The 16,299-nt window shown below is 41.6% G+C and overlaps 1 protein-coding gene across 5 annotated transcripts in view; it reads left to right on the top strand.

Annotated features, from left to right (window-relative positions):
- The window catches only part of pde4d (phosphodiesterase 4D, cAMP-specific), a 204,960-nt gene that overhangs the window by 130,617 nt on the left and 58,044 nt on the right, over positions 1–16,299 (top strand). Inside the window, exon 2 of one of the 5 annotated variants that reach the window (XM_058071081.1) lies at positions 2,664–2,729. The exons of 3 other annotated variants lie outside the window; for them this stretch is intronic. Coding sequence is in view for 1 of the 2 variants with exons in the window: in XM_058071078.1 (XP_057927061.1) it covers positions 13,271–13,359 (89 nt within the window). In the remaining variant the exon portion in view is untranslated. Of the gene's footprint in view, positions 1–2,663; positions 2,730–11,478; positions 13,360–16,299 lie in introns of those variants that run through there. One more of the 5 variants, XM_058071078.1, reaches the window with a different exon arrangement.

Consider the following 16,299-nt stretch of genomic DNA (forward strand, 5'->3'; position numbering starts at 1 on the left):
ACTTCCTCGAAGGCAGACTGAGGCAAAAAATGTTTCATTTACACTTTTAAGGCATTTCAGGTACACGGGGATATGAAAAGGTGGGACTTTAAGGGAAACGGTTTGGGAAAGTCTGAACCTAAAAACACATTCACAAAATCATACTCAAAAGTGAATACATTAAATAATTCATTTATAAATATTTGGAATCATTAAAAGAAATACATATATTAAAAGAAACAAACAAAGTTTAAAATAATAAAATATTACCATGTATTAAAGTCGATAAGCATAATACATAGGTACATAAATTAACAAAGTAATACATTTTAATAAAGAAAGAAAAAAATAATCATCAAAAGTAGATAAATCAGTGGTAAATAAACTAATAAATTTAATAAAAATCTAATCAGAAATAATACATAAGTAATAGGGATGTCTGATAATTATTGGTAGTAATAATCATCGGCCCAATATCAGCATAAAAATGCTATGTCGGTTGATGTCGGTATCAGATTTCTTCCCTACAATGAAAACCGATATCAAAAAATTGCTGTATACAACACATGTGTTCATTTTACCACAGGAGATATGTCATGTTACACATATCGGTATCGGAAATTGAGAGACAATATGGACAATATTGACATATCGGTTTTCCACAAAAAACCCAATATCAGGCATCCCAAGAAATACATAAATACATAAAATAAATGATAAACAAATGTAAAAAGTACAAACATTAATTCCACTAAGTTTCAAAAAATACAGTAAAAACATCATAAAAAAATTAAATACAATAAATAAATGTCATTGTAATGTAATAAATAAATAAAAAAATACAATACATGTGAGAAAATATTTAAAAAACAATAATTACCCATTTTAAAACAAGCTAATACATTTTAAATAACACCATAAAAGAAAACAAAATCATACAAACCCTCCAAAATAATAAGCAAATGTAAATAAATATATACCTAATAAATGAAGCTAAAAAAATTTAAACTCCTATCTTGAGTTTAGCAAAATCTATGCAAAGTATTATATTATTATAAATATATGTATATAAATATTATTATTCTAAATATATTTATAATGACATAATATATATATATGTATAATATACGTATAATAATAATATAATATATAATATCATTTATTATAATTGTAATGCTACTGTCGAATATTTCCCAGACCTAAAATAAGTTATACATATTCAATGTCTGTGGCTTCAGAAGCTGCTGTTGGTTGCAAGCAGGTGTTGCCAGGTTGGCGCAGACGTTTTACCTTTTTGTGAGCAACAATAACGGTGATAATAATAGCGGTAAGATGACACTTCTCCACGGGGGAGCATGCTATTTGTCAGCGCCCTCCACTGATGACGTCATTGGAAAGACTCCCACTGAGAAGCACACCTGGAGCTGTTCCACAAACAGGAGTTAAAAAAAAAAACAACACTAAAATATTAACGCATGGCTGCGGGAGGCACTTTAGAGTACGCCTAAGTGCCTTACATTATGATGTGCAGGATTTAGATACACCTGCACAATCTAATAGTGAGACAACATGGTGTATTTTTCTTCCTGCCGGGAGTCCCAGTAACTGACAGCCAAGTTCCATCTAGTGACAGCCATGTGTGAAGGAAAAGGAGGGGAAAGTTTGACTTTTAAATGTCACAGGGTGGCCAGGTCGTTGCTGTGTGCTCCACAGTTGTTGCTGTCACACTTAGTTAAGATGCAAACGTACAACACTGCATTGGAGCACCCTCAGGTCTTTCTATTGGCTGATTTGGTTACAGAGACAAAACTCTTTATCTAATTTAATAATAAGGTCATAGAAGGACAGGGGCAACTCCTTTAAGATGATCAATAAAAATACTGCCATGCATGGATATCAATTTATCATTTATTCATTAGTCATTTAAGGAAATGTTGAGTCAGATGCCCATACCGAGCACGACATGACATGAAAGAGTGCTCCCTTTTTGCGTGTGGAAGTGGTAGGTTTTTGCCTTCTTATTTTGTCCTTCCTGTCACGCCCAGCATTGATTCCTGCGTGACAGTGTGTTCATGTTCCCTTTTTAGTTTAGTTTCTCCTTGGATGGTTTTATTTTTGTATTCACTTCCTGTCTTGCCTTGTTTCCGTTTTCCTGCTCTATCTCCCACACCTGTTTGTAATTTCACTCCAGTGTGTGCTCTCTCCGTTGTTGGTTTATTATCATTTGTTTGATTTGGCCAGTTGCCGTTATCCCGCTGCTGCTAAGCAAATTATCAATAAAGAAAATACAATTTTTATCTGAATCCTGGGGTCGCAAGCGCAACCGGGACACTTCCTCCCCACTCCTTTTAACATTTTGTTAAATTTACAATAAATAAGTTGAAGGCTAAATAGTTAGCTCTGTTACATGCTATGCTTCAAGCGGAGGCAGTTTTTTGTGTCCCTGCAGTAAACAAATAATAATAGGAGTGACTCCATAGCGGACAGGAATTGATGTTGGGGGTTCAGAGTTGAGTTTTAGCTTGATTATTTTTATCATGCTTGTTGTGAGATCATCAAACCTGCAATAAAAACTAGTTGTTCGGTGGTGGTCGTCTCACCAAAGAATAAATAAGTAACCCTCGGTCTCCGCTGAAAAGTAAATACATGAGACCCTCATTCTACTCCTTTGTTATTTGTTATAGTACACGTTCCGGCTTCTGAGTTTTACGGTTCGACCCCAGGATGCAGAGATAAGGACCCAAATGCAGGTAAAAATATATTTATTTATACTATGCAGCAGAATGACGCACTAGCAAGTCCAACTCAAACAATGACAATGAACCGACAAAAGGAAGACGCACCAGCTGAACTAAATACAATCAACAAATTGCTAACAGGTGCGTGAAGGAGAGAGAGTGACAGAACACAGGAAAAAATACAAAATAAGAGCGTGAGAACAAGAACTAAGGCTGACAAGGTGAAAATAAGAACTGTCACACAAGCACCGGTGACAGTACCCCCCCCCCTCAAGGACGCATCCTAAACGTCCAAAAAGTCCACCTCAGGGGCACTTGAGGTGGGCTGCTGGCCGGACCTCTCCAGAGGTCGGCCAGGGTGGCAGGGCCACGCAGGAGGGCGGCCTGAAGGGTGAGTGGCCCGAAGGGGACCGGGCTCCTTTGGAGGGCGCCCATGACGGCAGGCCCAGTGGAAGCCATGGGTGGACCACTTTGGGGGGCGGCCAGGGTGGTGGGCCTGACCGGGGAGGCCTGCCCGACATGGGCGAGGTGATGCTGGATCAGGAGGCGTGGCATCCCACCGTGGAAGAGCGGACACCGGAGGAGGAGGCGTGGCATCCTGCCGTGGAAGAGCGGACGCCGGGACAGAAGGAGCGAGCCCTGGGTCTTGGCTGGACTGTGGAGCAGAGGAAGAGGAATGTGAGTCTTGGGCAGCGGGTAACGTACCGGGTAGCACATCCCGGTTAGCCGGGCTTGGGCAAAGGAGGAATCCGGGATGCCACGCAGCTTAGCACGGGAACCGGGTCTTGGGAACCCCTGGGGCTGCGCGGCTTGGGCACTGGAGGGGAACGTGTGCCTTGCTCCTCTTCGTGTTGCACGGGAGGCAACAGGGATTCAGAAGAGGGCGGCGGGAGATTGGCGTGCTTGCATGGAGTGGGAGCCTTCTTGCGCTTGATCGTAGGCTGAAGCAGCGTGAGCGGGGGGTGTGCACCCTGGCTTGGCGCGGAGGTGAGGGAGGAGACAGCTTCGCCCGATGAAGCCTTGCTGGAGCCGGCCGAGACGTTCGTTGGTGGGCTGGTGTGTCAGCGCCGGGGTACACCCACGCCATGGGGATAAGCGTGCCGTCCGGCCCCCACACCATGTCCTCCAGCTCCTCCGGAGTGAACTTTGCGCACTCCTCCTCCATCGCCTTGAAAATCTGCAGGGTCTAGAAATCCATCTCCGCGAGGTCGTCTTGTGGTTGGTTCATTCTGAAACCACAAGGCACCCATTGCATTGTGGTTTCCCACGGTGCTATTTTGAAGTGGATCATCACAAACCCCTTTCAAGTCAAACTGGTGTCCACTAATTATTATATAGTACTAAAGTTGATGATATGCTGATATGAGGTCAGGTCGGAAGGGCATGCACTGCCCATTTTGGTGCCCCCCCCAACACTTTGTTGAGAGAAATTTAAGCAGAGCCAGGGACAGGGGAAGATTATATTACATCGTGTAAAGCTCCCTCCAAGATGTAATTACTTTAACAGTTCCATGCCACATGAGTCCCCCACAGCTCTTCCCATGTGCCACTCCTTCCTCCTTTATAATTCATGCCCTTGAACGGAATTCAGGGCAGAGAGAGAGAGGGCAAACACAAAAAGCCTGAATTTCCTTTTCAGGAGTCCTTTAAATGAAGACTCTCCACCATTAATGTCAGCCACATTTCTGCTTTTTGCACTGGAAATGTTGTTGGTGAATATGGAGCATGTTAAATAAGGACCTCCCCATGATTGATCGTTCTTTCAGTTGAAGAGTAGACATACGTTTCCCATGAGCCTCCAGTAATTAGTGTATCACGGGGTCACCGGTGGGTCGTATCATCCGTCCGTGGAATCGGTGCGGTAATTAAAGACTGCGACTCGTCAGCCCGTGCCGAGCATCTTGGCTGCAACAGTGACACAACGAACTGTTGGTGCAATGCAGGAAAAGTCTATTTTTGGACGGCTTGAGGAACACAGCTGACACGGTGGCTGGGAATGGTTGGAGGCCGAGAGTGTTTGGTGGAATAGGAGGCAGACGGGAAATGGGGACACGATGGGTATGCAGTGGAGGGTTAGTGATTGAGAAACAGCCTGATCTGTTACTATGCAGCACCTTACAGCCTATTATCGGTAGACATGTCACTGAGTAGTAACAGCATACTATAACAAAGTACTTTATCAACAATGCTAACATCCTGTTATGGTGCTGTAATTCTTGAAAATGCTTCACTTCAAATGTTACCCTGGGATAGTGCACAAGGTTTTTACTCACAAATCGTTCATTCATTTTCTACCGCTTATCCTCACAAGGGAGCCTATCCCAGCTGTCTTTGGGAGACGGGGTACACCCTGCACTGGTCGCCAGCCAGTCAGGGCACATATAGACAAACAACCATTCACACTCACATTCATACCTATAGACAATTTGGAGTCGCCAATTAACCTAGCATGTTTTTTGGGGGAGAACATGCAAACTTCACACAGAGATGGCCGAGTGGAATTGGAATTGAACCCTGGTCTCCTAGCTGTGAGGTCTGCGCGCTAACCACTCATCCGCCGTGCAGCCACTCACAAATCAGTACATTTATATACATATGAAATGGTGGTACATACTGTGATTAATACAGTATATATAGTAGTATACCACTAAATTTAGAGCAAAAAAGATTTGTACATATATGCTACACCCTCCTTAGGTTTATCCTCAGGTGTCCACGTCCTATTTAGGACACAACAATATTTTTTTTTACAAACTTTTAATAAATAAATGTTTTTTTCCAAACAGTAGCCCACCACAAAAGTCATTCATCACTGTCCTCATCCTCCTTCCGTACTAAAACAGTTTGTGTAACATACTGTAACGAGTTAAGAAAATGCTTGGGAACTAAAACCACTAAAGTTGTCTTCTACAGCATCGCAATTGAAGAGTCTCACGATTCCGTCATCACACACTTTGTCAGCCTCTTTCTTAGTTGTCCCGCTTTCTTTGTTGTCTCGAGGCACATTAGCCCTTTAGCTGGACAGTTGGCGGTCCAAACAGAAGCTGTAGTAGTGTCGTAGAAGACTTCAAAATGGGATACTCGCTTCCACTTCACTCATCCACATCACAACCCCTTGAAGCTGAGCTCCGCATCCTGGGTGAACCCTAACCCATCACTGTACAAGCTGCAGGGTTCAAAGCATGAGAAAAAAGTATCAGTTTGTACACCAGAAATGACTACTTAAATACTATGCCTGCGTTGCGTCACACGTCACATTACGTACTCGAAGCAGGAAGAGGGCAATCTATCATGCTTGAAGTACGTTCAAACGTGAGGCTGTGATCACCTTTAGATCATCTTCCCATTTTTCATATGCCGCTTGAAACCTTCGATATACAAGTAATAGACAAATTGATCTGATTACAAATATGTAATTCCTGAGGGGAAGGACTTACCATTTTGTCAAATGCCACCCTGTGCGCCTGTGTGAATGTGAAAGGAGGACTTTTGTGCACAGAAGGAGGCATGACGGTGATGGACAGTCAGGCCTTTCCTCAGTGGACCCAAGTATTCTGTTGGGTACAATTTCAGAGCATCTCTTTCACATGTGGATCTTATATCTATTATTGAAGCCTAGATATGGAGATGAGCAGTAACAACATCGTAATAAAACCTTACAGTGGAATCTGGAAGGTAAAACACAATCTGATACAGGAAATCATGTGTTCCAGGATCAAACTGTGGCCGTCATAAAACCTTTTATTAACTATAGAGGCAACTATACAGCATATAAATACAATAAAATACTCTTGAATTTACTGAAAAACAAAGGCAGTTAAATTTTTTATTGATTTTTTTATAAACCGTGATAAGTGAATTTCCACCAAAATAGGATTCCATCTTTATAAATGGAGTATTTTTGATTCGGAGCATCGAAAACATGTTTTACAACCTTTCTCAGATTATTAGAGCTATCTAGACATGTCACCTTTGCATCCGTACTCCCCAATCAGAGAAAAGAAGCCATTTTAGACATTGTAAAACTCATTCGTGTCACAGTAAATATGTTCCATGCTAAGGACAGGAAGTGACCTCGGAGGGTTCAGTGTTGAGTTTTAGCTTGGCATGTGTTTGTGTGTGGCAACAGTTGCTGTGTTATTATTATGATGATGATTATTATGAGTACAGTTTGGATACGATTTTTACTATTATTACAGCTCTGTAGACATGAAATAACAGCGCTATAGTTACCTTTACACTTGTATTACCCAATATAGTAGATCTGATAATAGACAATAAGCCATTTTAGATATAAATAAGACTCACAGGTTAGCCTTGACAGCGTACTTCCTGGAATTACATGGCATGTCACGACTTTTGAATGCCTTGTATTTGTATTTCAGTAGTTTATCCATTTTAATGCTCGAAAATGCTTAAAGCTACAAGTGGCTCCAGCACCCCCACGACCCTCATGAAGATAAGCGGTAGAAAATGAATGAATGAATGTCTGTATTTAATGACACATGACCGCAAAATACCATACAGATAATGCTATTATAGAGCTACTTTTGTAAAAGTAGCTATAAAAATGCTGGAAGTATAAAAAAATAAAACAGTATAAAAATAATAATAAAATAAGTAGTTTGTCAGAACGTACAGTATGTTTACGGGGAACCAGTTCTATCTGAAAGTTTCTCAGCACATTCCAATACATTCATTTTATTATGTCTAGAGTTTTGACGTAAAATGTTTTGTTTTTATTTTCAGAAATCTCTCTCTTGGAAGTGGACAAAATGCATGAATGTAGAAAAGTCAGGAACGGTGGCAGAAATTTACTTTTGCATCAGAGTTTATTGGAAATTACAAAGCAGATCATTATAAGCAGCTGGTGGTAAACCTCCTGAAGTCACTTGTAGGATCACGGGGAACGATTCCACCAGGACAGCTATGGAGAAAATATATCAGGGAAATCAGTCTAGTCCTCCCTGACACTCCCGACCCCCAGCGGATCCCCCCAACCCCCCCACCCCAGGGGGCCCACCACAGTATTTGAGAAGCACTGCTGTAAAGGGGTATTTGGCACAAGTCTTTTGATTTAAACGTTTTCTTTCCTGATACATGACCAGTCGCCTTCGTTTTTGGACAATAATACATCAGACAATACACACGCTGCAGTACTATCGATTGATGCAGAGAGAAATATGAGTGAAAATTCTTTGCTAACATGAAATCTCTTTGCTAACATGAAATCAATACTGATTTGTTCCACTGTATAGTCTTTTCATCGGCTGTTCAGACCACTGTTATGATGTGATACTTGCTTGATTTGCTTGTTTTTTTTGCAAGAACCGATACACACTTCTAGAGGGAAAAAAAATCAAAAAGATGCACAGTCATCGCCCCATTTAAAAGTACCTTTCCTGGACCTCTTCTCTTGTCAATCCTCTCCTCTGTTTTCCCACAAGGATAAAATGAATAGATATATTAAGCCGTGCAGGCTTAATATATCTATTCATTTTATCCTTCGTACTCTCTTTCTCATCCTCTCCTCCAGTCTGCCTGCCTGTTTGTGTCAGCTGACAGAATGAGTCGTGACAGCTCACCAGTGTTGAGTGGATGGGGGGCCAAGAGCCCGCCAGGCAGTGTTTTAAGATTATGCAATACGACAAGCAGTAGCGCACACACAACTACACACAGCGGCAGTGTACGGGATGGTGTTGTGGTACGCTTGAACCTACAGAATGATCAGTGGAGTCAATCACAGAGAACTAATGACATGTACCACCACAGGCGTGAATGGCTATCTGGGGTGATGCAATCCATTTACACAGCAGTAGAGAGCAATGTCATTAACTGCGAGCAATATCTCTCATCGTCGAGCTAACACCATTGTCAGTTGAATTTTAAAGGCATAGTAGCAGAACCAGGGTCAACTATTGGCCTTTGTAGGGTGAATCAGTTAATATTAGGCTGTCAAATGTAATTCATAATTGTGTAAAATAATTATGAAATGTATGGAAATATACTATAGATAATTTTTCTTTTCACCTCAAGACATCACCCCTTGAAAAAGGGGACACTGTCAAATAGACACAAGTCACAGGTCTAGAAGTTAAAGGTCCTCTAGTCCGCCCCTCGCGGTTCAAATAATGGTCAGTAGCATCAGCAATGACACAAAACATTGATGGGATATGACATTACATTACATTACATGTCCAACATGAGAGAGTAAGTGGTAAGTTATTAGCTTCTTACTTTGTCCTTCTACCCTACTCTGTCAGAAACCCATTCTTACATTTAGAATAAATAAATTAGAGGCTAACTTTTTGCTCGCTAGCATGCTATGCTCAAAGCGATGGCCCTCTCTTTTGTCCCTGCAGTGGTTCTGTCGCCGTGCATTGGCAGTATGGTGAAACAAAGAATAATAGGAGCGTAAAGGTGACTATAGGGGTGTCATTTCATGTCCACAGGGCTCTAATAATGGTAAAACTGTATTTAGAACCTGTATTTTTAACCCCAATAAATGAGGGACAAATGTTGTTGCAATGCAGATGTAGTTTATTAAGCAGCTTAAATCAAGAATTTTCAATTTGAAATGCCTTGATGTGTTTTTTTTGCAACTTGATTTTTGGCTTTATTATGAGTAAAATGTGGTCTCAGTCTCCTTAAAGTCGAGGTGAACCAAAAACGGACCAGCTAAGCGGCTATATACCTTCTGTATGTCTACCAAGTTTGCATGAGATCAAATGACATTTGACCTAGCCCTTCATGCTTAGACATACAGTATATAGTATATACAAGTCTGAAAGTCCTTAATGGTAAATATGAAATGTATTGGTGCCACAGACAGACAAACAAATCCGCCACTGTTTTCAGGCCTTGGCAGAGGTCCACCCTCTTGTTGCTTATGTGATTTAACCTTAAAAGCCTTTTAAATTAAGATGGTTTTCCCTGTCGCCGCTTTTACGACATGGCTCGTCCTGCTTGCGCACACAAACCGGCCACATTCTCCCAGTGAGCCACGTTTCCCGCAAGAGGATTCCTCAGCAGTCACCGCCGTCCGCTCCACCCATGTCATGAGTGGCGCTTGTTGCTGAAGGTGCAAGCTGACGGTTTGACTTCTGGCAGCGTTTGAGAGGCTGCTGACGTGTGCGTTGGGCAGGAAGTGTGCAAGAAGCAGTGCTGGATCCTGTTTTTCTAGACCACAGCAGCTGGAACCGCGCCACAGCAGTGACGCTGTAACGCTAAACACACACACACTCTCGCCCTCGGCCTCCACTCATAACTTCCTCACAAACACCACGCCCACCCAAATTCCTAAATTGGTCACACACGCAAATACATTTGACCCGCCATCATGACTAATCGTGCAATTGATGGTGTGTGGCTTTATTGTCAACAATCTGCGCCATCTTTACACCTGGCTGCATTTGAAAGACAGCATTACGTCTTTCAACATTGAAAGGATTCCCTTCCTTCTCACGAGACTGTTGGAATATTTTGGCACAAACTACAAAAATGACATTTTAGTAGCCTTTTATGAGGTATTCATTGATCACGACTACAATCTAGTTATGCTGCAATGTGGTTCACTTGCCAAAAAGTAAACACAAGTCATGAAAATGACCTTTTCATGATAAAATACGGTTAGCGCACTGACCTCACAGCTAGGAGACCCATGTTCTCCCCATGCATGCGTGGGTTTTCTCCGGGTACTCCGTTTTTTTCCCACATTCCAAAAACATGCAAGGTTAATTGGCCACTCCACATTGTCCATAGGTATGAATGTGAGTGTGAATGGTTGTTTGTCTATATGTGCCCTGTGATTGGCTGGCCACCAGTCCAGGGTGTTCCTCCTCTCGCCCGAAGGCTCCAGCACCCCCTGCGACCCTCGTGAGGATAAGTGGTAGAAAATGAATGAATGATAAAATATTACAATTTTTTGCAAATTTGACTGCATCAAGACTTGGCATTAGACATTCTGCTGCTTAAATTTGGTGTAGTTTGAACATTTTGACTATTGCCCGTAAAACGTGCCAACAAATTGTCTGTTCACGCTTATAGAAGTCTTGTACAATTGATCAGAAAATTATCTCATATACACAATACTGGTATGCACTGTTTATATGATTTCCTACCACGAATATTGCACCAGGAAAATGTCATATTTGAATGCAATACACCCATAAGTGTATTTGCACAATTTGCTACTGAATTTGCATGACCCGTTTGATTGTAAAAAAAAAAATTAATTCACATCTGATGTGACGGGATCACCCTGTTTTAATGCAGTATATGTCAAATTTGTGTGGGGAAATTGTCCTATTTAAACACGTATGAGTGCGAATACAATTTTTGTATTATATTGTGGTGACATTTCACTTCCGTTTCCAGGTCATGTGGTTGGTGTAGCAACTGAGTCATTACTAAGTTGTTGTTGCTTTACTCGGTGGAGTGTAAACGGTTGATTCCACTTATCCTCGACTACTGTCTCATTCTGAATCACATCTTCACATTTGGTGACCCCAAAATGCTATCCTACTAAATTTGAGTCAGAATATTGCCCTGCATTTTAAACTCAGACATTTTTTCTTACTAAATATGTGTAAGAATATTTTTCCTATGGACTTAGACAGAACTTATTGATCCAGAAGGGAATTTGCTTGCTTACAGTAGCTGAATTGCAGAAGAAAAAAGAAACACTTTTACACCCTGGACTGGTCGCCAGCCAATCATAGGGCACATATAGACAAACAACCATTCACACTCACATTCATACCTATGGACAATTTGGAGTCGCCAATTAACCTAGCATGTTTTTGGAATGTGGGAGAAAGCCGGAGAAAACCCTCGCATGCACGGGGAGGCCTGCGCGCTAACCACTCGAGCACCGTGCATCCCAACATTCATTCATTCATTCATTTTCTACCTCTTTTTCCTCACAAGGGTTGCGGGGGTGCTGGAGCCTATCCCAGCTGTCTTTGGGCGAGAGGCAGGGTACACCCTGGACTGGTTGCCGCAGCCCAACATAACAAACAATATTTGCATATTTACAAATAGTCTATAAATATGGTAAATACAAGTAAATTAAGTGTACTTTACACACAGCGCAATCATGTGGTGGATTATCTTTTAGAGCTGGATGACATATGGGATGAATGTGGCATTTACTGTGAGAACGGAACTGCCAGGAGTATGTTAGAGAATGAGGTCCTTTGCTCCTCTATTGTCAAATGGAGACCAGATTGTCCAGTGTCCTCCCGTCTCTCACTGTTAAAGTGTCAATAGCTTGTTTGTGAAAACTGTTCCGTACTGACTTGTATATTTATAACTGTACATTTGTACGATCTCATACTATACTACTGTACTATTTCATACTAAATTAGCCTGGTAAAATTGTCCCATTTGTAAATACTTGTAAACACAACACTTTATTAGCTCATACAATGTTGACACGAGAAAATACAACACATTGACTGTGTTTATGTGTTTTACCTCCTAAGTTTGGATGAGAGCACATGTACAGTACATGACGTGGTACTTGAAGGTGCTTATAGTAAGAGACCACAAATGTCTTTCACTGCAATTTTGGGGAAAATAACATCCTGAACAACAAGTTTCCAAGAAGCCCCGCATGGTTTTCACAGTCTTACTCATGCACTGCACTCACCGGACACACATACAGCGCACGGAATCTCACGCTTCGTTTGTACGCATGCAGGCATTCGAGACAGACACCACGCAGCGCTTACGTGGTGATGACGAAAGAAACAGACAAAGCCATACTTAGCAAAGAAAAGAAAGGTGTGGGCTAGCAGATGGATTTAAGAGGGTGGAATTACTTATGTCAACACATTACTACAGTGCCGCCTTTCTTTCCCAGCGACTGGAGCATGTGCAGACAGGTCGCTGTGAATGGAGCGGTGTGGTAAGAGGATCAATAGATTTAACAGAGTGCATGGTGAAGACACACCTCTTATACAGGGTCAGGACACCCACACAGAGAGGAGGAGGAGGGAGGCAGAGATAGGCTAGATGCTTCATTGTGTTTCTTTTTCTATACCCCTCTCCCCTCCCCATTTCCTTACTTGATGTTGAGGAAGAGCAGAGGATGCAGGCAAGTGTTGGCAACATGCTCTTCTGTCATGCAAATGTGACTGCTGTTGCCATCGCTCTCCGTCAGCTCAGCTGTCAGGGAAGGGAATGTTCTCCGCAAGAATGACTCCCTGAGCCGGCTCACCATGTGGATGTGGGACAGTAACTTCCAAACTTTTGCCGGAAGAATCCCCAGGAAAAAGGCCCCCAGAGCTTATCGTGTGGGTGGCCGCCTGTGTCAGTCTGCCTTTTTTTTGTGTGTCTCTTTCGGAACTCATGGATTTAATGGTGCCTGATTATTAGGATTTAATGTGCTTCATTTGCAAAAAAGTTTCACAGAGACTCTTGACGGACTGCAGCATGGGACACCACGTGTTATACTGGACTTTCCACTGCACACTGTGGGTCTTTGCCTGGAGATAGAATATCAAATAGCCCAAGAAAAGCCTCTTTAAAAAGGGCGATTCGGGCTCGTTATGAAACCCGGATTGTGTCCAGGTGTTTCAAGTGACAGGACCATGAAGCACCTTAGCCATTTTCCTTTTAGAAGACATTCCTGGATATGGTAAGTGCTCAGTATATACACTCATACATTGAAATAACAGTTGCACTGCAGCCTATGGGTAGTGGCCCAAATACTTGCTGACACATATATCGCGTCCTCAATGTGTTATAATCATTAATGCTCAATAGCCAGTTTGTTACAAAGTCCTACTCATGCCTCTGCAAACACCTTTTGCTTGATGGTGACTATATTTTTCAACCGATTTTGCTAAAAAAGTTTTGCACACGTGCTTGTCAGTGTCCTAAAGGTGTGTACCAAATTTTGTGGTGATTTAGCTAAACAACCTGAAGTTATAGAATACACAAGAAACATCATACCAGTACAAAGACTCATTTTTATTGCAGAATATATATACTGTATGTGTGTGATTTGCTGGCTTTTGGGATGCACAGATTACTTTTATATGCATAAGCTTTACGGAGACCTTACAGAGACCCAAGCCTATATCCAGGAAGGTGAGTTCCACCTAACCTGGCACATGCAAATGTAGCCACGTATACATGGACCCAAATGTTCTAATTGCATTCGGTTTATTTGCTGAAACGGAAAGAATGTAACCTTTGTATACACCTCATTCCGAAAGAAAAGTGCCAATCCGAATGAACATATAATTGGATTCCCAGGGGTGGAATATTCCTTTCCCCAATCCGATTGAGGTATCTTGTACCCGATCAAACAGAAAGTTGTCAGACTGCGTTCTTCTTTGTGGTGTTTTTCTTCTTCTGTTGTTTATTGGCGATTGGCAAGCAGCTTTCGTGTGCGCTAGCGCCATCTGTGGAACAGAATCTAAACCATTCTGTACGGCACTCACAAGTCCAGTTTTATTAAAAAAGAAAATATATATCTATATAAAACATGTCCGGGGTTTAATTATAAAATATTAGCAAGATTGAATTTGATCTTTTCCTGTTTAAAATTATCCCAGGTGCGTTCTATCAGCACATGCTCAGATATGACGTAACACGCAGCTCGAGACGTTCTTCAGTTTTAAAAATGGAGGCGAGCAATTGGCACTGGACTGTTGTGGAAAGTTCGTTTTTAGATCCAAACTAAATTTCAATGATGCATCCTGTCGTCCTTTCCCCAGTCGGAGCTCAGACATATTCAAGGAAACACGGGCCAAACATTTCCTGTCATTTTTCTACCACAGCAAACAGCCATTAAAAAAAACAGTAGGTTTTTGTTTACTGTTGGGAAAAAATCTTGATGTGTGCTGCGTTTGTCGTCCTTTTCTCTGCTGTCAGGTTTTTCTGAGTCATTCTAAATGAGGCTGTGCGTTGTCCGTTGGGAATAGTTGTGCCATAGCTACGCTGTCATCCGAAAGTGGACCTAAGGTGTTTTTTTCCCCCCCATCGTCATTATTGACAAAGCTGTGGCGGCTGCGGTTATATCTTCTCATTATTTCAACCAGTTTGTCTGCAGCACACAAGCATGCACTTGTCGCACTCACATGACTCCCGACTATTATAATGGCTCCCCTAAAGTCAAACGAAAACATTTGTCCGAAAAAACCCTACCATAACATCATACAGCTATCATTTCATTTTTCGACACCATTGGGACAATGTTGAAAATTATTGTTAAATTATTGTTAAGTGGCCAATATCCGTTGTATGGAAGCTAACGCAAATGGGGAAAGTAAAAGCCTTTTTAGCTATTTTATTGATTAAGCAGGCACACTTTGTGTTTGCAGTTAAGGAATGTCACCCAAAATAGATTTCATATGTTTTAATCTACATATTTTTCTACGTATTTCAAAGCTACGTATATTGCTTTTTCCTTATTATTTCAAGTTAAACAAACCAGTTTGGCTCCTATCATGTCTTTTGTTTGCATATTGTTATGGTTTTAGGGAGTTTTTCTTCTCCAGTAAAGTTGAGTAATGGTCTACAGTAAATTGACATCACGCCGCAAAGATGGGCGGGGCCTTACAGACAGGAAGTGCTGTCAAATAAAGCACAACAAAACATCCTGGTTCCTCTGTTTTAGCCCACACTCGCGGGGTTTCACAAACATGTGAATCCCCCCTAGAATGACTAGATCTCAGGGCAAAAGGGAGGATAATAGTAGCTGTTGTTTTGAATTATACACACACCAGCTCGCTGACATCATCCATCCATTATGTACATTCTTATCTCACACATGAAGACAGGCAACACAACATTTGTATCAACCTTGATGTTTTTTAATTGTTAACCCAAAAGATTGACAAAGCTGTCATTTTCGCTTTGTGTCCATGGACGCTTACAGTGAATGTGGCGACGACAATTTATCTGTCATGCTTGTCAGTTCATGCATTTGTCTATAAAACATGACACATGGGCTTCTGAGACTCCATTTAAAACCAGGGAGGGATTTCATGTTTTGTTTTTTTTAACTATTTTTTTCTAACTCAATCACTAACCAGTGGCATCATTGTTGTGCATGTCCTCGGTCAGTGATAGATAAATGATAAATGCATACTGTAAATGAGGAAAAAAAACATCAAGTGACCCAAAGTTTGTGATGGCAGTAAATTCACTCATCTAATTTTCATATTATGATGTCATCAGGCTCGGAAATGGTCAGACCCCTGTCTCCATGATACTCAATAAGCTCATCAAAATGTGAAAATGGCATCATTGGGGATATTGAACACTGCTGCTTTCTGCAAAATTAGAAGTATATTTCCTGCATCCCATTCTCCTGTGGCTACTTCCACGGTTTTTTTTTTTCTTACATTCCTGCCACCGCCCACATAGCGGTGTTTTGACCACCCATGCTACACACAACGTATGTTCTGAATCCCCTGGGATTTCCCTCCCTGCGACACAGAACACGGTTAAGCTCCAAAAATGTACTGCTTTGTGGACTGTCATAGTGTATAAATACCGTATTTTCTGGACTATAAGTCGCTCCGGAGTATAAATCGAACAAGGCCAAAAATGCATCATTAGGTAG

Source organism: Doryrhamphus excisus, chromosome 4, assembly GCF_030265055.1.
Source record: "Doryrhamphus excisus isolate RoL2022-K1 chromosome 4, RoL_Dexc_1.0, whole genome shotgun sequence".
Taxonomy (NCBI): domain Eukaryota; kingdom Metazoa; phylum Chordata; class Actinopteri; order Syngnathiformes; family Syngnathidae; genus Doryrhamphus; species Doryrhamphus excisus.